The sequence below is a fragment of the Sorex fumeus genome, unplaced genomic scaffold (assembly GCF_029834395.1).
Source record: "Sorex fumeus unplaced genomic scaffold, SorFum_2.1 ptg000028l, whole genome shotgun sequence".
Classification (NCBI taxonomy): domain Eukaryota; kingdom Metazoa; phylum Chordata; class Mammalia; order Eulipotyphla; family Soricidae; genus Sorex; species Sorex fumeus.
The window spans coordinates 15,690,197-15,713,671 of NW_026606085.1; the positions used below are offsets into that span (position 1 = coordinate 15,690,197).

A 23,475-nucleotide genomic window follows, 5' to 3' on the forward strand; every position below is an offset into this window, starting at 1 on the left:
ATCTTCTCCATCAGCTAAGAGTGATGTTACCAACCTGCAAAACTAAATGCATCCCTTCTCTGCTTAGACATTGACGTCTTTCTTTACTAACTTAGAGTAACATAAAACAGTGTTCCAAAGGAGATGCATGAACTTTCTTGTTTCATGTCTGATTTTCTTTTTTTTGTGACTTGATTATATTGCTCTAAATATGACACTTTTTCTGAACTGATTAGGGTTCCCCCACTTTCCTAATAGCTTCTCTCCTTACTCTATATTGTCTTTATGAACTCAAATCCCAGTATTTCAAGGGTTTACAACCTGCCCTGCAGGAATCACTTTATTCATTTTCTTTTAGTCCATTTGTGTGTGTTGGACACAGCTCTGGACAAGGAATCATGCTAAATACAAGGTTGGTCATTATAGATCCCCCTTTATAAGACTAAGGAAATTAAGCCAAATAATTAGTAGGCGGGCTCTTTTCCAATGAATGTTTGACCTCAGTGATGAATGAATAGTGAGAGAAAAAGGTAGTAAATATACATATATGTGTGTATACAGTACTGCCCTGTATTTGGAAACTATAGACAACTACATAACACCACACGCTATCACATACTATTGATTTAACAATAGTTAATCAGCAGGATGGTTTGAATAGGGAAGAGAGAGAAAGCAATTGAAAATTTAGAATATCAAGTTCATTCATGGCTAAAAAACACAAAGTTCATAAAAGCAGAAAAATAATATCACGGTATAGAAGGGCTGGATTTAAGTTAAAAAACTGACATGCAATTACACGATATAAAGTGAAAATAGTATTACCAATCTCTGGAGCAAATTAATAGAATCTTGTAAGGAGCTAGGAATTCTTAGTTGTAGGAGAGAGTACTTAAACTTATACATGATTACCTAGAGTCCAAGTACCACTTTCTATTAGAGTCAAACTTTCTTGGCTCAGTTGTTTGCTTTTGAATCGTGAGTATCTGTGCAAATTAAATCAACCCATTTAATCATTATAAATGGGGAAATTATAAATGGGGAAAGTGGGAGTCTTCCCTGAATAAATAATATGAATATTAAATCATACATTTTGTATCTGGGCACAGAGCTCAAAAACTAATAGAAACTTTGTTGTGTGGGTTATCATAATCATTATTATCATATTCAACATCACCACTGCTGTTCTTGTATTTGTGCCATTAATAAAAATTAAAATATCATTTATTTAATCCCCAAGAGTGTGGAAATTTATTCTCAGCACTTATCCATAAATAATCAGTTTAATGTATACTCAAAGGAAAAACATACCAGAGAAGAATTTGGAAGTGTGCTCTCCAGGAAAGAAGCACTAAGATTCTCAAATTCAACAGTAAATGAAATAGTTCACATATATCATCAAGCAAACTACTTCTGGCATAAGTTTAGTAAACATACTCTAATCATGAATGTTTTCTATTCTCCAGGATTTTTTTAAGGGCTAAGTTGACATCTTTATTTCTTAAACTATAAATCAAGGGGTTCAGCATGGGCACGATGATAGTGTAAAACACAGAGGAGATTTTCCCTTGGCCCATAGAGTTCGCAGATGATGGCTGCAGGTATATGACAGTTAAGGAACCAAAGAAAATAGTAACAGCTGAGATGTGGGAGCTGCAGGTGCTGAAGGCTTTGGACCTGCCCTCTGTGGAGCGAATGCGGAGGATGCTGGAGAGGATAAAGGTGTAGGAGGCAAGGATGGTTAATGAAGGAATCATAATGTTAAATGCACTCATGATTAGAAGTACCAATTCATTGATGGAGGTGCTGGAACAGGATATTCCAAAGAGTGGAAGAAGATCACAGAAATAATGGTTGACCACATTGGTCTTACAGAAAGACAGTCTTAACACAAAGCCTGTATGGATTGAGGACCCAATGATGCTCCATATGTAAACTCCCGTTGTGAGCAGGAAGCAGATGTGAGGGGACATGATGACATTATAGAGCAAGGGGCTACATATGGCGACGTAGCGGTCATATGCCATGGCAGCTAACATGTGACACTCTGCAATAGCAAAAATGACAAAGAAATAGAGTTGAGTCATGCATTCTGGGTAGGAGATGGTGTTTTTCTCAGCCACAAAATTCACCAGCATTTTGGGGGTAATGATAGTGGATTGACAGAAATCAATGAAGGACAAGCTGCAGAGGAAATAGTACATGGGGGTGTGGAGGTTAGAACTGAGGCCTACAAGGATGATCATGCCCAGGTTCCCCACTGCAGTGAACACATAGATTCCGAGGAAGAGGAGGAAGAGTGGGAGTTGGAGCTCCGGCCGGTCTGTCAGCCCAGTGAGGATGAACTCAGTCACTGTGGAATCATTTCCAGAGCCCATTGTTCTCTCAGCAGAACCTTTGATTCTAAAGAAAAAAAGCGTAAGTGAGTGTCCATGTGCATATGAACATAAACATGTGTGTGGGGGCAAAAGTTGCCTTGGAAAGTCAGTCCTCATCAGGGGACATTAGGGATCTCATAAGTCTCTCCTGCTTCTGGGAAAGCCATGATTACGATTCAGCAATAGAAGAAATTATGGTCTTTAATATCCCATAATTAATTATTTTATCCTATATTTGTTTTTTATATTTTTATTCATTTTATTAATATATATTTTGATTCCTATCTCACAACAAGTGATACTCAGAGCTTACTCTGGCTCTGCACTCAAGGATCACTGCTAGTAGTGCTCAGTAGATCATGAGCATGGTACCAGGGATTAATCGGGTAAACCATATGCAAGGCAAGTACCGTACCCACTGTACCCACTGCATTATTGCTCCAGCCCCATATTTGTTTTTTATTCATCTGCCACAATGCGGATAGTACTACTGCTACTTTTAGGAATCCTCTTTCCTCCTATTTCTTATATGTATATCTTAAAATCATAGTTAAAGCTATCTAAAATAAACATAGCCATCTACAGTCTAGGATACATAGTGGGGCATCATTGTGGTACTAGGTATCTTTTTTAATAATGAAAATAATTTTCAGGAATGTTTATTGAAACACAGTGATTTACAAAGTTGTTCATAATAGAATTGTTTCAGGCATACAACATTCTAATCCCAATCCCACATCATTATCCCCTTCCTTCCACCAATATCTCCAGGTTTCTCCCCCCAACTCCCGCCCAGCCTAACCCTTTGTCAGGCATATGACAAATTCATTTCGTATAACTTGTTCCAGTAAGACTAAAAGGAATAGCAAATAGAATGATTAGAAAATCAATAAAAGTCAATTTGCAATGATGAAAGTGCTGGGTATCTCCCCAGGGCCAGGCATGGACAAGGCACACATACTCTTTATACCCTCTGGCATATCTCTGGCCCTAGCCTTTACTTTCTAAACATTGAATTTTTTTTAAATGTAGAAGTACTGCTTCTTATTAATCCATTGATTAAGCTGATTGAATTTGGCATGAACTCCACATTACTTTTTTTTCTATATTGAATCACCATGAGATGGTTACAAAGCTTTCATGTTTGAGTTTCAGCCGTATAATGATCGAGCACCCAACCTTCCACTAGTGCACACCCTGCATCAATAATCACAGTCACGGTCACAGTCCTCCCATTGTTCATCGATTTGCTAGAGCGGGCCCAGTAATGTCTCCATTGGAGACGTTGTTGTTACTGTGTTTGGCATATTGAATACATCACGGGTAGCTTGCCAGGCTCTGCCATGCAGGCGAGATACTCTCGGTAGCTTGCCAGACTCTCCAAGAGGGGCAGAGGAATCGAACTCGGGTCAACCATATTGGCCGGGTGCAAGGCAAACGCCCTACCGCTGTGCTATCACTCCATCAATAATGTCCCCAGTATATCCCCATCCCTCATCCCAGTCCTCACCCTGCCTCCATAGCAAGAAACTTTCCCAATATTTTCTCTCTACTTTTGGGCATTAAAAACATTGAATTTCTTGATAACTGTTATAGGTAAAAGTACTCAATAACATAAATCATATTGTGTAACACTATGTTGTAATAATATATATTTTCATTAATGGATGATAATATAATACTGTGTGCTTGTAATATATAGCACTATTAACACTATGCATAGTTATTTGGTGTTTAAATTTTAAAATCTAAATGTTTGAGTTATTTTCACAATATCTTTCAGGCTTTAAAATTCATAGCAACGATGTTAAGTAAATTACTTATTTAAGAACTTTTTTGACTTGTGTAAACATGAATATAAAGTCTGTTTGAAAATATAGTTACTGGAAGTTGAAATAAAATGTTGTTTTCTAGGCTAAAAAAACATGGACTTTTTTTTAAAGGAATTTATTTATTTATTTATTTATTTGCTTTTGGGGTCGCACCCGGCAGTGCTCAGGCATTACTCCTGATTCTGTACTCAGGATTTACTCCTTGTGGTGCTCCGAGGACCATATGGGATGTGGGTGTTCGAACCCAGGTCAGCTGCGTGCAAGGCAAAACGCCCTACCCGCTGTACTCCAGCCTCAAAAAATCATTGAATTTCTTAAGCATTCTCTTCCACTCTGTCCTATACTATGAAATCCACTTTATTAGGTTCTTTAGTAGCTTTCATAATGAAACCCCTGGGGCTGGAGTGATAGCACAGTGGTAGGGCGTTTGCCTGGAGCACAGCCAGCCTGACCGAGCCGGGTTCAATTCCTCTTGGAGAGCCTGGCAAGCTACCAAGAGTATTCAATATGCCAAACACAGTAACAAGAAGTCTCACAATGGAGACGTTACTGGGCCAGCTCGAGCAAATCAATGAACAATGGGAGGACAGTGACAGTGACATAATGAAACCCCAAGTTAATAAGACAAATTTCTATGCCTGTGGAAACAATTCCCTTTTGAAAGGAGTGGGGGCAACTCCATGACAAGTGCTGGCAGAGTTGGGAATGTGATTTTGTGAATTAAAGCCACAGCTTCTGCATGTCCTCCTTCCCCGACCCATCCCATGGTCCATATAATTCTATTTTTTTTTCTTTTTGGGTCACACCCGGCATTGCATAATGGTTACTCCTGGCTCATGCACTCAGGAATTACTTCTGGCAGTGCTTAGGGGACCATATGGGATGCTGGGAATTGAACCCGGGTTGGCCGCGTTCAAGGCAAAAGCCCTACCCGCTGTGCTATCACTCTAGCCCCATAATTCTTTACTTTATTTACTCTTGGAAAGTGTACATGAAGTAAAGCACAAGTACTTAATTTTGATATCTCTTTGGTTTTCATTCCTTCTGGATGAAGATTGAAAAGTAAACACAGTGCTTGGCATTGTGTCTTAGCTACAGCCAGCCCCAATAAATACTATTTAAAAACTATGGAAAATCAGTTGTAAGCTACTGTAGACTCAATATGAGCAAATAAAGCCATCACACGTGTGAGTTTAAATGTCTGAATAAAATCGTGTTTGTCCTCGTGTTATTCAGCCAGGACAGGGAGAGGATGGGAGTTTTTGCTCACCAAGAGAGTGAGGGTAAGACTGAGGACAGTGGAGCAGACAGTGCGCATGTGCATCTCTGGTGCCTGGAGGGAGTTGGGGGAAGGACTCAGCTGGAAAATCCAGAGCCACAATTCAGCAATTCAGGCAGATCCCTCCTGGCCTCTGGAGGCTCAGTCATCTGTTTCTCTAAAGGAAACATTCCTTTGTTGATGCAGGGGTAGTTCCAAGTACTAACCTTCAGAACTCTTTGGTGCCCAGGGCTCATAGCATAATGGTCTTCATGGGAAGAGCTGAGAGTCACTGGTGCTGATCTCTGTGAAGTGGGTGGCCCTCTGCATGGGGCAGTTTAGATGATGTGATGGTTTTATACTCTAGGTGCTGATGTTAAGAGCCCAGGAGGGAACAACAATGATAATGACCTCCCTCTAGATTCTCATCCCACAAGTGCCCACTCTTGGGGAAAGAAACAATTAGAATTTCCCTTTCCCCCATTGATTCTCCAGGGTTCAGTGGTGGCATATAGGAGTGATCCATTGATCCTGTTGAGTACTAATTGGAGACATGGATATGATATATGCTGCTAGAGTTCCAGTGGAGATGATGCCAGGGTGTTTAAAACTTCAAACGTTTAGGAACTTTAACTTTATTCTATAAGCCTATTCTAAAGAGATTTTCCATATGAAATATGCAAATGTTGTTAATATTGACATCTTCTAGTCCTACTTATCACGAAGTACTCATAAAACAGTAACACTTGGGATATTTTAACCAGAGGCTACATGAAACCCTCTGCTAGATACTATCCTAACCACATGAAAAGTTCTTTTTTTTTTGGGCTTTTTGTGTCACACCGGCGATGCACAGGAGTGACTCCTGGCAGTGCTCAGGGGACATATGGGATACTGGGAATTAAGCCAGTATAGCTGCAAGACAAATGCCCTGCCTGCTGTGCTATCACTCTAGACCCACATGAAAAGTAATTAGCAGGTCTTGTAAAGAAAAAAATCTCTCTCAAATTAAAAAATATATGTCTGAGGAATACTACAGGGCTATCACTTGATCACTTGACTTCCCATTAATCATCGATTTGCTCGAGTGGGCACCAGTAATGTCTCCATTTGTTCCTGTCACGTGCTAGTGTAGCCCAATGGCGTCTGTTCACTCTGGGAACACGAAGAGCCTCAAACCAATCATTCAGATCTTGATGAAGAAGTCTGACCATCTGGTAGGTGGGCGGTCACACGATCTTTTGACATCCCATGGAATCCAGTCGGTAACAGCTCTAGTCCAGTGGTCATCTCTAAATCTCATTACGTGCCCAGCCCATCTGATTTTTGACACCTTGGAAAAAGAGACAGCGTCCCTGATTCTTGATCGTTGACAGAGGTCGGAACTCCAGATTCTTTTTCTCATTTGAGTGAAATGTGATATTCCAAGCATTTCATTTTCATTTCATTTCATCATCCTGTTAATCATCGATTGCCTCGAGCAGGCCCCAGTAACGTCTCTTTCATCCTAGCCCTGAGATTATATTCACGGCTCTTTAGGAGAATGAGACCCATCATTGTTACTGGTATTTGGCATATTTGGTACGCCACGGGGAGTTTGCCAGATTCTGCCCTGTGGACAGGCTACATTCGATAGCCTGCAAGTTTGTCCAAAGTAGGAATGAGATAATAAGATGTCATAAAGAAAAGTTCTGATAAGATGTCGCGCGGCCGCATTTGCGGCCGCGCGGTTCCGGAATCTGGATTTTATAGTCTCTGAGTCTTGACCGCTGATGGGATTACACAGCGCCAGGGGGCCAGGTGGTGGGTGTGACCCCCGCCTACTGGAATTTGGAGGATCTGGGTGGAAGATGCTCGACTCCAATTCGAGTAGGCTTGGAGGTCTTGGCCCCGGAACCCGCGTGGCTTTGTCCCTCTGCCAGTACCTTCATGTATGCGGAGAGTGGTCTCAGCATGGTGGTGGCTGGTCCTGGAGGTCTTCGGCTGCCGGAGCCCCGGTCGGGGCGGGGAGGAAAGTTCGACCCGCTCCCCTCCAAGGGGTCCCGGCAAGGGACACCCAGGCGCGGGGGCAAAAGACTGCACTGTTCTCGTCCGGGATCTGGATTTTATATTCCAAGCATAGCTCTTTCAATTCCTCTTTGGGAGACCCGAATAGCGTTCTCATCCTGTTTGCGTAGGGCCCAGGTCTCTGAGGCGTGTGTTAATTCAGGAAGAACAGTGGAATCAAAGAGATGTGCCCAGAGCCGAAGGTTCTTCATCCTCTTAGGTATTTTTTCGACGCCCTTGAAGGTGTTCCAAGCCGCTCTCTTCCTCCTGCGCAGCTCAGGTGCCAGGTCATTTGTCATGTTGACTTCTAGACCTAGGTACACATAGCTGTTGCATTCGGAGATGGTTGTTCTGTTGAGAGCGAATGGGGCTTCAGGAACGAGGCTGTTTCTCATAAACATTGTCTTCGTAAGATTCAGCTATAGTCCGACCTTTCCACAGTCGAAGTCAGCCAGCATTTGTGCCGCTTGGCTAATGTTTGTTGTTATTAAAACAATGTCATCAGCAAAGCGAATGTGGTGTAGTTGCCGACCATCTATCTTCACTCCCATTCCCTCCCATTCCAGTCATCGCATGATGTTCTCAAGGGTGGCACTGAAGAGTTTTGGTGAAATAGTATCACTCTGCTGAACCCCTCTCATGACATCAATGATTAATTCTTTGTAGAATGGTGAGATCCTGGTAGTGAATCCGTAATACAGCTCACGGAGGATCCTGATGTATTGAGTTTGAATGCCCTGATTGGATAGGGCTTCAATGACCACTTCCTTTTCAACAGAATCAAAGGCCTTCTTTAAATCAATGAATGTTAGACAGAGCGGCATCTTGAACTCTCGAGAAACCTCAATGAGCTTGGTTATCATGTGGATATGGTCGATGGTGCTGAATCCTTTGCGGAACCCAGCTTGCTCTCATGGTTGTCCTTCATCTAGTGTTCTGCTAATCCTATTCAGGAAGACTCAAGTGAACAACTTGTAGATGACAGACAATAGGCAGATCGGGCAATAGTTTTCAGTGTCATGGACATCTCCCTTCTTGTACAGTAGTACAGTCCTGCTGGTTCTCTATTGGGATGGAACCTTGCATTCAGACAGGTAGCATGTGAAGAGCCGAGCCAGGGTATTGATGAGTACTGATGGCAGGTTCTTCAGGTGTTCAGGTCTGACCTTGTCTGGGCCGGGTGCTGTTCATTTCTTTACTGATGAAATGTCATGTCGGATTTCGGAAGGGAGAACATTGAGAATGACATATCCATCCTGTGGAATTTGGTATGTCGGCAGGGGGACATGGCTGTTGAAGAGATTTGAGTAGAAGTCATGGATAATCTTCTCCATTGCCGTTCTGGAAGATGTGATAGATCCATCAAGACGTCAGAGGGCAGTCATTTTGGTCTTGTAGTTGGCGAAGGACAGGCGGGCATTACGAATACTTTTCCCGGCTTCTGCCACATCTACCAGCACTTCTGCTCTTCTCTCTTTGAGGTCTTCCTTGATCGAATCTCTGCACTGCTTTGCGAGATCGGTCTTTCACTTGAGGTTGCCTGAGGCATGCTCCAAACCACGTTGGTGAATAAGCTCAAGAGTTTTCGAAGACAGGCTTTTTTTTTTTGTGACTATCTCTCTCTTGGCATTCCTTTCACAATCATGGAGGGAGGTGCTGAACCAGTCGATCATATTCCTCATCAATGTTGTCAACAATGGTATCTTCCCATGTTGCCAGCCACAATAGTGACAAAGAGCACTACAGGGCTATATGTTATAGACACTATGTAAAAAATTAAATTATTTTTTAGAATTTGGAACAAGATTATTATTTTATTCGAAGTACTAAGTAGTATAACATTTGAAATGAAAATTGCAATACACTTTGTCATTATGATGACCTTTTTCCTAACTTTGAGACATAATTGAAATAATGAAGTAAAACATTGCTTATGCTAAAGATGTATGTGGTTGATTTAGTTCACCAATATCATGTGTCTGTCTTGTCCCGTTATTACCATTTTTTGAGGTGATACTGTTTGAAATGGCTTTCTGAGAAGTGGATAGAATAATGTATAATAAACTATAGTCACCAAGACATATCTTAGTTCATTAAAACAAACTCATCTGATGACTGTGAACTCGTGCACAAACATATATGTCCCCAGTGCCCATGATAACCACCACTCCATTTCATGAGTTTTTGCTCCTTTAGATCCTTTCACATTCCACACATAAGAGTTATTATCCTATTTGTGTGTTTCCCTGACTTTATATACTTGATCTCATGCACTCTGATCCATTGTTAGGTTAGAAGTGCCAAAAGTAGTTTCTTCTTTCCAGTGACTAGATATGGTGACATGGATATATATATATATATATATATATATATATATATATATATATGGCAAATGGCAGTCTTCTTCAGCATCTTGGTTGATTGTACTTTGAAATTCTTTCAATTGTTACTAGATGTGAGGCTTTGGCCTTAAAAAAAAGATATTCTTTTCAAATTTCAGATTTCCATGAAAAGGCCAGAAATGGAGATAAAATCCTTGGGAAAGGTGCACACCAGTGGTTCACTACAATTTGAAAAACAAATATGGCTTTCTGCAAGGCATACTGGCTATTGTCTGGAATTTGATGACTTCATTAGAAAAATACAGGCACTCAGATTCGATGATCTCAATCTTAGAAAAGTGCTCAGACCGCATACTCTTAGTAATGAATTTGCAATTCCACTGAAGTGGTTTTATTTATTTAATTTATTTATCTGACACTCAATTCACAATGACCTATATTCTATTTAAGTGAAGGGATTCTCTGTTCCCAATTAACTTCCACACATTGGGGATAACATTAATATGTTTACTATTTAGAACCCAGAAGAGAGCGACACAGAATCTACTGCCCCCGCTCCAGGCTGTCTTCACCAGGGCCCTCGGAGAGGGATGAGTTGAGTCTCCATCCCCGCCCCAAGCAGAGCCCCTGCAGTCGAAAACATCCAGAACTCAGCCAGAGCCATGCTCAAGGCCACTCTCCACATGCTTGGACGATCCTCACCCATGAAAGAACCGTCAGAGAAACCCAGATATGCAGGACCTGTGGCTGAGATCTCCAAGCCTGCTCAGATCGGGACAGAGCCTTCTCCACCCAGATCCCCATTTCTTCCAGTAGCTTGGCAGTCACACCCACAAACTACCCTCCCTCCCCCCACCCATGCCGTGTAATCTCATCGACGGCCAAGATCCAGAGACTATAAACTAAAGCTCCCGTCCAACAAGCCAGTCGACCAAAAGCTTATGTTTGGTAGACTGGGAACACCTATAAAACTCCATCCCTCTCAGAGATCCCAGCAAGCTAACCAAGAGTATTCTGCCTGCATGGCAGTGACTGGCAAGCTATCCGTGGCATATTTGATATGCCAAAAACAGTAACAATAGCAGGTCTCATTCCCCTGACCCTGAAAGAGCCTCCAATATGGCAGCATTGAGAAAGACAAGTAGTAGAGGCTGTTAAAATCTCAGGGCTGGGACAAATGAAGACGTTACTGGCGCCCGCTCAAGCAAACCGATGAACACTGGAAGGACAGTGTTATAGTACAGTACTACAATTTAGAGCCCCAAGGGGGGGGGGACTGTAAAGATTATATTGGACAAATAGATAACAGAGAAGCTATCATGAAACAAATGTCCTCAGGCAAAAATTCAGCTCACCAGCGCTGAATATATAGGGAATTATTCAGCTTTTCATATCCCACTCCATTCACTCGGGATTTTCTTTCTTATTAAACATCATTATAATGGTTATTAAATATCCTCATATCAAGTTTTACATGAAGACAGTAACTATGTTTTGTGACATTGGAGTTCATTGTGTGGTGTGTTGCTGTCTTAGTAATATTTGCTAAATAAGAAGATAAAGGATAGATAATGGAAACAAACATTTTATCCTCAATAATTCTTTATTCATTTATAAGTATTTTTCTATACAAAATAAATTTAACATAGTTTCTAGGAAGTGGTTTTCAGACAATAAGGAAGAAGACTCATAAGGGAGGCAACACTCAATTTTAATATTCATCAAGCAAAATCCTGTTAAATCCCATTTTGCATAACCAAACTCTGCCTGTGATGTGACAACATGATAATGGCTCCTTTCATAATTGCTTTCTACAGTCCAGAATTTTCCACAGAGCTAACTTGACATCCTTATTCCGCAGACTGTAGATCAGGGGATTCAGCATGGGCACGACAATGGTGTAAAACACAGAGGACACTTTTCCTTGGTCCATGGAGCTCACAGATGATGGCTGCAGGTACATGAAGGCCCCAGAGCCATAGAAGATCAGGACCGCCATCACGTGGGAGCTACAGGTGCTGAAGGCTTTGGACCTGCCCTCTGCAGAGCGAATGCGGAGGATGCTGGCAATGATGAAGACGTAGGAAGCAAGAATTATTAATACAGGTGTCAGGATGTTAAATGCACTCAGTAAGAGAACCAACAATTCATTGATGTGGATGCTGGAACAGGATAGCTCTAAGAGTGGGAAGAGATCACAGAAATAATGGTTGACCACATTGGTCTTACAGAAAGACAGTCTTAACATAAAGCCTGTATGGATTGAAGAGCCAATGATGCCCAAAATATAAACTCCCATGATGAGCAGGAAGCAGATGTGAGGGGACATGATGACATTGTAGAGCAAGGGGCTACAGATTGCAACATAGCGGTCATATGCCATGGCAGCTAACATGTGACACTCTGCAATAGCAAAAATGACAAAGAAACAGAGCTGAGTCATGCATTCTGGGTAGGAGATGGTGTTTTTCTCAGCCACAAAATTCACCAGCATTTTGGGGGTAATGATAGTGGATTGACAGAAATCAATGAAGGACAAGCTGCAGAGGAAATAGTACATGGGGGTGTGGAGATTAGAACTGAGGCCAATGAGGATGATCATGCCCAGGTTCCCCACTGCAGTGAACACATAGATTCCGAGGAAGAGAAGGAGGAGCGGGAGTTGGAGCTCCGGCCGGTCTGTCAGCCCAGTGAGGATGAACTCAGTCACCGTGGAATCATTTCCAGAGCCCATTGTCCTCTCAGCAGAACCTCTGATTTTAAAGGGAAAAAAAGCATAAATGAGTGTTCGTGTGCTTATGAACATATAAATGTGTGTGTGGGAAAAGTTGCTCTGGGGAAGTCAGTCCTCATCGGGGGACATTGATAGTTCAGGGATCTCATGTCTCTCCTGCTCTTAGGAAAACCGTGATTCCTTCCTATCCAGCAATAGAAGAAATTATTGACGTCAATATCTCATAATTAATGATATTTATAAAATTATGAGGACACTCCTATATTTGTTTTTTATACTTTTCATTCATTTTATTAATATATATTTTGATTACTGGCTCACAATGAGTGATGCTCAGAGCTTACTCTGGCTCTGCGCTCAGGGATCACTCTTAGTAGTGCTCAGTACATCATGAGCACGGTGCTGGCGATTGAACCAGGTCAGCCACATGCAAGGCAAGTACCCTGCCCTCTGCATTATTGCTCCAGGCCCCATATTTGCTTTGTATTAATCCACCACAATGTGGATAGTATTACTGCAATTTTCAGGAATCCTCGTTTCTCCTATTTATTATATGTATACCTTAAAAGCATGCATGACAAATGGAATACTTTCATTTTACCATTTGCTCGAGCGGGCCCAGTAACGTCTCCATTGGAGACTTTGTTGTTACTGTGTCTGGCATATCGAATACTCTCGGTAGCTTGCCGGGCTCTCCATAACAATAATTAATGCTATCTATAATAAACATAGCCATATGCAGTCTGAGATACATAGAGGGGCATCATTTGTGATACTGGGTATCTTTTTTGGTCGAGGCAATCTTTTTTAATAATAAAAATATTTTTCAGAAATGTTTATTGAGACACAGTGATTTACAAAGTTGTTCATAATAGAGTTGTTTCAGGCATACAACATTCTAACACCAATACCACATCAATATCCCCTTCCTTCCACCAATATCCCCAGGTTCCTCCTACACCCCAGCCTACCCCTATTACTTGGTATAGTAAGACTTAAAGGAATAGCAAATAGAATCACAGTCATTGTCGCTGTCACTGTTGATTTGCTTGAGCCGGCCCAGTAACGTCTCCATTGTGACACTCGTTACTGTATTTGGCATATCACATATGTCATGGGTAGCTTGCCAGGCTTTGCCATGTGGGCAAGATACTCTTGGTAGATTACTAGACACTCCAAGAGGGGCCAAGGAATCGAACCCGGGTCAGGTGGGTCGCCATGTGCAAGGCAAACACCCTACCTGGTGTGCTATCGCTCCAGCCCAGAAATAGAATGATCAGAAAAATCAATAAAAATAAATTTGTGATTATGAAGGTGCTGGGTATCTCCCCAGGGCCAGCCATGGACAGGACACACATACTCTTTATACCCTCTGGCATATCTCTGACCCTAGCCTTTAATTTTTTAAACATTGAAGTTTTTTTTAAATGTAAAAGTACTGTAAAAGTACTGCTTCTTATTCACCCACTGATTAAGCTGATTGAATTGGCATGAACTCCACATTACTTTTTTGTTTTTATAATGAATCAATATGAGATGGTTACAAAGCTTTCATGTTCAAGATTCCGCAGTACAATGATCGAACACCCATCCCTCAACCAGTGCACACCCTCCACCACCAATGTCCCCAGTATATCTCCATCCCCCATCGCAGTGTTCTCTCTGCCTCCAGGGCAGAAAATTTCCCCAATGTTCTCTCTCTACTTTTGGGCATTAAAAACGTTGAATTTCTTAATCAAGATTCTCTTCCACTCTGTTCTATACTATGAAATCACTTCATTAGTTTATTTAGTAGCTTTCATAATGAAACCCCTAGTTAATAAAACAAATTTGTATGCCTGAGGAAACAATTCTCTTTTGAAAGGAGCGGGGGCAATTCCATGACCAGGTGCTGGCAGAGTTGGAAGTGTGGTTTTGTAAATTAAAGCCACAGCTTCTATATGCCCTCTTTCCCTGACCAATACCAGGGGCCATATAATTCTTATATTTACTCTTGGCAAGTGTACATGAAGTAATGCATCAAGCACTTAATTTTGCTATCTCTTTGGAATGAACATTTCTTCTGGAGTAAGATTGTAAAGTAAACACAGTGCTTGGCATTGTGTCTAAGCTACAGCCAGCCTCAACAAATGCTATTAATAAAACTACAGAAAGTCTGTTATAAGCTACTGTGGGCTCAATACGGCAAATAAAGCCATCACATATGTGAGTTTAAGTGTCTGAATAAAATCCTATTTGTCCTTGTGTTATTCAGCCAGGACAGGGAGAGGATGAGAGCTTTTGCTCACCAAGAGAGTAAAGGTGAGAGTGAAGACAGTGGAGACCAGTCAGTGCCCATGTGCATCTCTGGTGCCTGAAGGGAGCTGGGGGAGAGGAATCAGCTGGAAAATCCAGGGCCACGATTCAGACAGATCTCTCATGACCCCTAAAGGCTCAGTTATATGCACTTTTCATCTGTTTCTCTAAAAGAAACATTCCTTTGTTGATGCAGGTGTAGTTCCAAGTACTAACCTTCAGAACTCCTTGGTGCCCAGGGCTCATAGCCCAATTGTCTTCATGGGAAATGCTGAGAGTCACTGGTGCTGATCTCTGTGAAGTGGGTGGTCCTCTGCATGGGGCGGTTAAATGATGTTATGTTTTTATATTCTGGGTGCTGATGTTAAGAGCCTGAGAAGGAGCGAACAATGATAATGACCTCCCTCTAGGTTCTCATCCCACAAGCACCCACTCTTGGGGAAAGAAACAATTAGAATTTCCCTTTCCCCCATTGATTCTCCAGGGTTCAGTGGTATCACATAGGAGTGATCCATTGTTCCTGCTGAGTACTAATTGGAGACATGAATATGATATATGCTGCTATATCCCCAGTGGAGATAACAATAGGGTGTTCAAAAGTTCAGGAAACTTTAACTTTATTCGATAAGACTATTTCAAAGGGAGTTTCCATATGAAGTATGCAAATGTTTCTATTAGTATTGACATATTTTAGTCCTACTTATGATGACAAACAAACAAACAAACACTATCCTCCCGTTGTTCACCGATTTGCTCGAGCGGACCCAGTAATGTCTCCATTTTGAGACTTGTTGTTACTGTGTTTGGCATATTGAATCCAGACTTTTGCTGTGGGGGTGAGATACTCTCGGTAGCTTGCCAGGCTCTCCAAGAGGGGCGGAGGAATCAAACCTGGCTCGGCCAGGCTGGCTGCGCACAGCGCAAACGCCCTACCGCTGTGCTATCGCTCCAGCACTTATTATGAAGTACTCATAAAACAGTAATATTAGGAATATTTTAACCTGGGCTGCATTAAAGCCCCTGCTAGATACTGTCCTAACCACATGAAAAGTTCTTAGCAGGTCTTGTAAAGAAAAATCTCTCTCAAATTAAGAAATATATGTTTGAGGAATACTATAGAGCTAAATGTTATAGATACTATGTCACTGTCACTGTCCCTGTCCTCCCATTGTTCATCGATTTGCTCGAGCGGGCCCAGTAACGTCTCCATTGTGACACTTGTTACTGTGTTTGGCATAACGAATACGTCACACGGGTAGCTTTCCAGGCTTTGCTGTGTGGGCGAGATACTCTCGGTAGCTTGCAGGGCTATATGAGAGGGGTGGAGAAATCAAAACTGTGTCGGCCACACGCAAGGCAAATGCCCTACCCGCTGTGCTAAAGCTCCAGCCCAAGATACTGTGAAAATAATTAAAATTTTCTTTTAGAATGTGGAACAAGATTTATTATTTGATTCAAAATACTAAGCAGTATCACATTTGGAGATGAAATTTGCAATACACTTTGTCATTAATATGACCTTTCATTTATTTATTTATTTATTTTTGCTTTTTGGATCACACCTGACAATGCACAGGGGTTACTCCTGGCTCTGCACTCAGGAGTTACTCCTGGTGGTGCTCAGGGATGCTGGGAATCTAACCTGGGTTTGTGCAAGGCAAACGCCCTACCCACTGTGCTATAGCTCTAGCCCCTTAAGATGACCTTTTTCCAAACTTTGAGACATAAAAAATGAAGTAAAACATTGCTTATGCTAAAGATGTTTGGGGTTGTATTGGTTTACCTAAATATTTAAAACCAATTATCTCCCCAATTTGTCATTGGACAACCACCACTAACTTCATGTCTCAGCCTTGTCCCACGTTACCATTTGTTTGTGGTGAGGACATTTGAAATGACTTTCTGAGAAGCATACAGAGTGATGTATAATGAAATATAGCCACCATACCTTAGCTTATTAGAACAAACTCATCTGATGACTGGAAACGTGTGCCCAAACAAGTATGTCCTTAGTGCCCATGATAACCACCACTCTGTTTCATGAGTTTTGGCTCCTTTAGATCCCTTCTGGTTCCACACATAAGAGTTATTATTTTATACGTGTGTTTCTCTCACTTTATCCACTTAGTCTCATGCACTCCAATCCATTGTGTGGTTAGAAATGCCAGGAGTTTTTTCTTTCCAGTGACCAGATACTGTGACATGGATATATATATGGCAAATGGCAGGCATACTCAGCATCTTGGTTGATTGACTGCACTTTGAAATTCTTTGAAATATTTTGAATTTTTGCTACATGTGAGACTTGACCCTTTATAAAACAAAAACAACAACAAAAATATATTCTTCTCAAATTTCTATGAAAAGGCCAGAACTGGAGATAAAATCCCCTGGGAAAATTGCACACCAGTGGCTCTCTACCACTTTATGGGTATTTATGGGTAACATAAATATGTTTACTATTTAGAACCCAAGAGGTGAAGACTGTGAAGATTATTTTGAACAGCTAGATAACAGAGGAGCTATCATGAAACAAATATCCTCGGGAAAAATTTCAGCTCATCAGCTTGAATCTATAGAAGACCTTTTCAGTTTTTCATGGCCCTTCCATTAACTCAAGATTTGCTTTCTTATTAAACATCATTATAATGGTTATTAAATATCCTCATATCAAATTCTACATGAAGACAGTAACTATGTTTTGTGACATTGGAGTTCACTGGGTGGTGTGTTGCTGTCTTAGTAATTTTTGCTAAATAAGAAGATAAAGGATAGATAATGGAATCAAACCTTTTATCCTCAATAATCCTTTATTGTTTTATAAGTAATTTTATACATAATAACTTTAATATAATATCTAGGAAGCGACTCTCAGGCAATATGGAAGAAGTTTCATAAGGGAAGCAATACTCAATTTCAATATTTGTCAAGCAAAAGGCTGTTAAATCCCATTTTGCATAATAAAGGTCTGTCTGTGGTGTGACAACATGATAATAACTCCTTTCATAATTGCTTTCTACAGTCCAGAATTTTCCACAGAGCTAACTTGACATCCTTATTCCGCAGACTGTAGATCAGGGGATTCAGCATCAGCACGACAATGGTGTAAAACACAGAGGACACTTTTCCTTGGTCCATGGAGCTCACAGATGATGGCTGCAGGTACATGAAGGCTGCAGAGCCATAGAAGATCATGACCGCCATTACGTGGGAGCTACAGGTGCTAAAGGCTTTGGACCTGCCCTCTGCAGAGCGAATGCGGAGGATGCTGGCAATGATGAAGACGTAGGAAGAAATAATTATTAATGCAGGTATTAGGATGTTAAATGCACTCAGTAAGAGAACCAACAATTCATTGATGTGTATGCTGGAACAGGATAGCTCTAAGAGTGGGAAGAGATCACAGAAATAATGGTTGACCACATTGGTCTTACAGAAAGACAGTCTTAACATAAAGCCTGTATGGATTGAAGAGCCAATGATGCCCAAAATATAAACTCCCATGGTGAGCAGGAAGCAGATGTGAGGGGACATGATGACATTGTAGAGCAAGGGGCTACAGATTGCAACATAGCGGTCATATGCCATGGCAGCTAACATGTGGCACTCTGCAATACCAAAAACAAGGAAGCAGTAGAGCTGAGTCATGCATTCCGGGTAGGAGATGATGTTCTTCTCAGCCACAAAATTCACCAGCATTTTGGGGGTGATGACTGTGGAATGGCAGAGATCAATGAGGGACAGGCAACCAAGGAAATAGTACATGGGTGTGTGGAGGTGGGAACTAATGCCTATGAGTGTGATCATGCCCAGATTCCCCACCACGGTAACCACATAGATTCCGAGGAAGAGGAGCAGGAGCGGTAGTTGGAGCTCTGGACGAGCCGTCAGCCCTGCGAGGATGAATTCAGTTGCTGAGGAATGATTTCCTGCTGACATTTCCCTCTGGGTGTCTCTACAAGGAAAGAGAAAGATCAACATTTGGGAGACACTAACTAATAGAAGAAATTCCATTGATAAAGAAATATTGTCTTGGTTTCTTCATACTTTATCTCTAGATAAGTTTGTCTAATTAATATTTATCTTAACTACTTTATACTTACAATCAAATATGTTTAATGATTTCATTGACAATATTTCAGTCATAATGTTCATTACTTTACTTCTTTTGTTTGAGAAACTACTGCTGTAGCAAATATTTCTATTTTTTGCATATGGAAAATATGTTTTTATTTGAAAACAATTTAAATTTTTAGACAAATTATTTTTAGTATACAAAACTGATTTTGTGTTTATACAGAATATAAAGATTTTCCTCATTTATCTTTCACGTGAAGGCTATTAAAGCCTGAAGGGTAGTAACTTCCTGCCCCCAAGTATGTATCTGACATGTGAAGTACCAGGAACCAATAGTGTGGTACTTTTACATATAACTTAGGACAAGTATCATAATCGAAAGGGGACCAGAGAAAGCTGTAATCAGATTGAAAAAGAAGCAAATATTAAACAACCAGTTGCAAAGACCCTGCCAGTACTTTGGTTAGGACACTGCAGATTAGACTGCAGTGACAGGTCTGTGAGGCTGGAGTGTAACCCACAGAACAGCAAGGAAGAGCTATTTCTAGGTAAAAGTTGGGGTGAGGAATTCTCACTAAAGCAGACTAACTTCCTGTTCACTGCCAAAACAAAGCATGTTATACCAGCTGCTGTACAGCATTATAGCAAACATTTCTATTACCTTTTAAAAAAATTGAACCTCCATGAGAGACACAGTTACAAAGCATTATTGGGTTTCAGCTGTACAATATTCCAACACCTAACCCCTCATCAGTGTAAGGGTACATTTCCCACTGCTAATGTCCCCAGTTTCTAATATCTTTATAGAATAGAGTTTCTATTCCTTTAATATTTCTTTTACCTTTAATCCAGTTTTTTTTCTAGACTGGAGTTTTCAGACCCAAACCTTAGAGAGAAAGAAGTCCTTAAATGTGACAGAAATGGTTGGGTAGGTACTGGAGAGAAAATAATTTCTGTGCAGGGACTCTCCAGCCCAGGGGTAGAGATGATCAATAGGAGATTGATAAAGTTCTGGGATTGGGAAGGGGGAAGGAAAGTCAGAGAATTTGGAGTTCTCTGTTAAATTTTCTCAGTTTGAATATTCTTGAAACAATGACCTTACTCATTGTACAAATATTTTGGCTGTCTTGACTCAGGACTGGCGAGTTTATAATCTTGAAGCAAATTGTTCTTCCCTTACTTGAAGAAGAAGTAGGAAAAGAAAACGAATTATGTGAGGAGGCCTTAATGCCCAAAGGCCTGTGTTTGTATGCTGACCTGCCATGTTCTGACTGAACTGGAGCAGTACAATCACCCTATTAATTCATTTGCTGACATTAATACTCTGACCATGATGATAGTAATAACTCTTCCTCTTGTTGCTTTCATTGAAATATAGGATAATCAATAACACATCAGAAAACACAAAAACAGCAACTAAAACAACCACAATCTAAAAGAAGAAGAAGGTTCTGCTAACTCTGCTCCCTGTTACCAATGGTGCTGGCAGGTTATGGCCCATTGACATGATGTAAAAGAGGGACACCTATAAGCCAGTAGAAGAGAATATGGAATCCAAAGCTTCCATCTGTATATAAACAGTCCCTGGTTTCTGGCCATTGTGATCCTGCTTTGTGTTAAATACAATATTATGGCCAAAAATGTCTCAAGTCAGAGATAATTTAATTTCTACAGAATGGACATAGATAAGCAGTTCATATTTTTAATTCCTCTGAGTTCCCTATTTCACTAAATAATCTGTTCCTATCAGTATTACTTGATTCATCAGTCTTGAGAATCATCTCAACCACTATATGGAAAATCATACTGGAATGCAGAGAGTGTTTATTAATTGAAGCATCTCTCATATGGTTGCTCATCAGGGTCATCTGGATGTCACTGTTTACAAAAAATGATGAATGTAAAGAATGTGAACATGATTATAATTGCAAAGTCTCCTTGTCTCAGATATTGTTCACAATCCATGCAGCTTGTTGTTTCCAGATTTATCAAGTTTTAACATCATCTGGCTTTCTATTGTGCAGTTACTTTCATTAAACCACTATCTTTTTTCTCTAATATCTACATTTTTGAAAACTTGGTTTTGTAACTTTAAAAATATCACCCGTCATTTTAATGCATATCGATCAACCTTCCAACTCATCTCATCTGAACAAAATGTATGTAGGTTTTCTCTCCTAACAGAATAATTAAATTAAAATATTGGACATTGGGATCAGAGCAATAGTACAGTAGGTAGGGCATTTGCCTTGCATAAAGCCAACCTGGGTTTGATCCCTGGAATCCCATATTGTCCCCTGTGCAGCACCAGGAGTAATTACTGAGTGCAGAGCTAGAAGTGTAAGGGTGAAACCGATGCCAGGATAGGCAGCAGAAATCAGCAAAATTAGCTAGACCGCAGGTTCAGTTACGGGAACTAAAATAGTTTCAGTTTCCCAGCAATAAAACAATGTGTAACTAGCCAACCTGAACCCAGCTGGGGAAGTTCCTGGGCCCGGCAAGTGGGCTCAGTCAATCACTATGACCCTAGTAAAACGCCCCAGAAATTGTCTTTTGTTAACCCTAAAGAAATGAGTAGCTTATGTAACCATGAACTATTACTGGAAACAATTGTTTATCTATTGCCTGACCACTGTTACCCTAGACACTTGCCAAAACACCTTTGTTTGGTAACTAGGTTAGGTTGGGGTTTTTTTTTCCTGAAACAATAAGTCATGTGCTGCTTATATAATCAAACCCTATATAAACTGCTTGCTGCCTGAAGTCAGGGTTGCTATCAAGAGACCACTCTGTGGGTGAGATAGTTGACCCCAGTATATTGGAATAAAACTCCTACTGCTTTTGCATTATCAAGTAGGTGTTTCTGTCCGTCTTGTTGCTTGGGAACCCATAGTTCCAAGCTTAACAGAAGTAACCCCTGAGTATTACTGGGTATGACTCCTCTAAAAATAATAATTAAAACAATTAAAAATAAATTGGACATTTAAAAAAATTGAACTACCAAAAGTTCAAAACCTTTTTAAACAAAACCATTGACTTTCTCAAAGTAATTCTGATGATGGACCCAGTTGGAAAACTGTTGGGTGAAAACTGTGGAATCTCCCTGGATGTGGCTTGCTTTCAACAGAGCACTTGAAACATCTTCCCTTTACTCTTTTCTGTTCTTTCCTTTCATTCAAACTTCTTTCTTCATCTAACCTCCCCTCCTTAACTCCTCCTTCCTTCTTTTATTGTTTTGTGAAATAAAGATAGCAGCATACCACACAAGGAACTCATGTTACTGCCTTCATATTATACTTGATTTCATTCTAATGAAACTTAATATGAAAATAAAATTGGAGCAAATGCAGTGAGATTTTAAAAAATAATGAACAGATCTTCTATGGATTCAGAGCTTGTGACCAGGATCAGTGTCTTAGAATTTTGGTTTCAAAATAATTTCTTTGTTATTTAGTTGCTCAACATAATCTTCATTGTCTCAACCTCTGAGATTCTGTATATCAAGTATATTTACTTATAAAACAAGATCACAATTTGCATGAAGATTAATTGTGGATAGAGGATCCCCTATTTTAAATAGAATGTAAATAACTGAATTGGTTGTTAGAGCAATGGCAATTAAATAACCAGATCCACTAATTCATTCCTTACAGTTTCAAGTAAGATCTCTGAAGACCAAAATTATCAGAGGCATTTCCTTCTAGACTTAACATATCTCATTTTTAAGGAGGATGGTAAGGTAAATGGAAGGTAAATCCATTTGAAAAAAGAACAGTTGTGACTCAAAACTCTTTCTGTGAAAGTTTTTTTTCTCTGTTATGCTTAGACTTATGATAGCTATTTTTCTATGGTATAATGCATGTTCTTTGGTTAGCAAAACCTCCCCCATTTTTCTATCCTAAGGTAAAAGGTAAAGGCCCTCCCGTTGATCGTCGATTTGCTCGAGCGGGCCCAGTAACGTCTCCATTGGAGACTTTGTTGTTACTGTGTCTGGCATATCAAATACTCTCGGTAGCTTGCCGGGCTCTCCGAGAGGGGCGGAGGAATCGAACTCGGGTCGGCCATGTTGGCCGCTTGTAAGGCGAACGCCCTACCACTGTGCTATTGTTCTATCCTAAGAGTTTTTCATATCTAAGAGTTGACAAGGCTGGAAAAATGAATATAAATGCAGAAGACTCATGAAACAAGCTAGCTGGCAAGGATTTATTATGCTTTAAATTTACTTTAATTGATCAATTGTTTCCATATTGGATAGATTTTTTTTTGTGAAGGGGTATAGCTTGTGAGGAAAAAATACTTAATTATTAACATAATAAGACCCTTCTAGTAAGTTTTAGTAAGTAAAACAGTAGGTTAATGACTAATGATGTGGTAGTAATTGTTATGATCAATAAACAATCCCTAGACAATTGCAATTGTAGCTTCCCAGCCCAAATTGAGTACAGCTAGATTGCCACGAATAGGTGCGAAGGATCTTTGTCTCCTCGGCCCTTGAGGGAAGGGGCTGAAGCCCATAACATCCATGGAGAGCACC

General features: G+C 40.5%; 3 protein-coding genes across 3 annotated transcripts; all 3 read right to left on the reverse strand.

The window, feature by feature from the left end:
* Positions 1-1,421: 1,421 nt before the first annotated feature.
* Positions 1,422-2,360, reverse strand: LOC130024361 (putative olfactory receptor 8G3). The gene has a single exon (XM_056115084.1). It carries the CDS (start codon positions 2,355-2,357, stop codon positions 1,422-1,424), a length of 936 nt encoding a protein of 311 aa, XP_055971059.1. The 5' UTR covers positions 2,358-2,360.
* Positions 2,361-11,633: 9,273 nt separating this feature from the next.
* On the reverse strand, positions 11,634-12,572 carry LOC130024355 (putative olfactory receptor 8G3). The gene has a single exon (XM_056115079.1). It carries the CDS (start codon positions 12,567-12,569, stop codon positions 11,634-11,636), a length of 936 nt encoding a protein of 311 aa, XP_055971054.1. The 5' UTR covers positions 12,570-12,572.
* Positions 12,573-17,867: 5,295 nt separating this feature from the next.
* LOC130024360 (putative olfactory receptor 8G3) lies at positions 17,868-18,812 on the reverse strand. The gene has a single exon (XM_056115083.1). It carries the CDS (start codon positions 18,801-18,803, stop codon positions 17,868-17,870), a length of 936 nt encoding a protein of 311 aa, XP_055971058.1. The 5' UTR covers positions 18,804-18,812.
* Positions 18,813-23,475: the final 4,663 nt, after the last annotated feature.

Coding starts and splice junctions, on each gene's coding strand:
- LOC130024361 (XM_056115084.1), bottom strand. CDS start 2,357: ATGGGCTCTGGAAATGATTCCACAGTGACTGAGTTCATCCTCACTGGG.
- LOC130024355 (XM_056115079.1), bottom strand. CDS start 12,569: ATGGGCTCTGGAAATGATTCCACGGTGACTGAGTTCATCCTCACTGGG.
- LOC130024360 (XM_056115083.1), bottom strand. CDS start 18,803: ATGTCAGCAGGAAATCATTCCTCAGCAACTGAATTCATCCTCGCAGGG.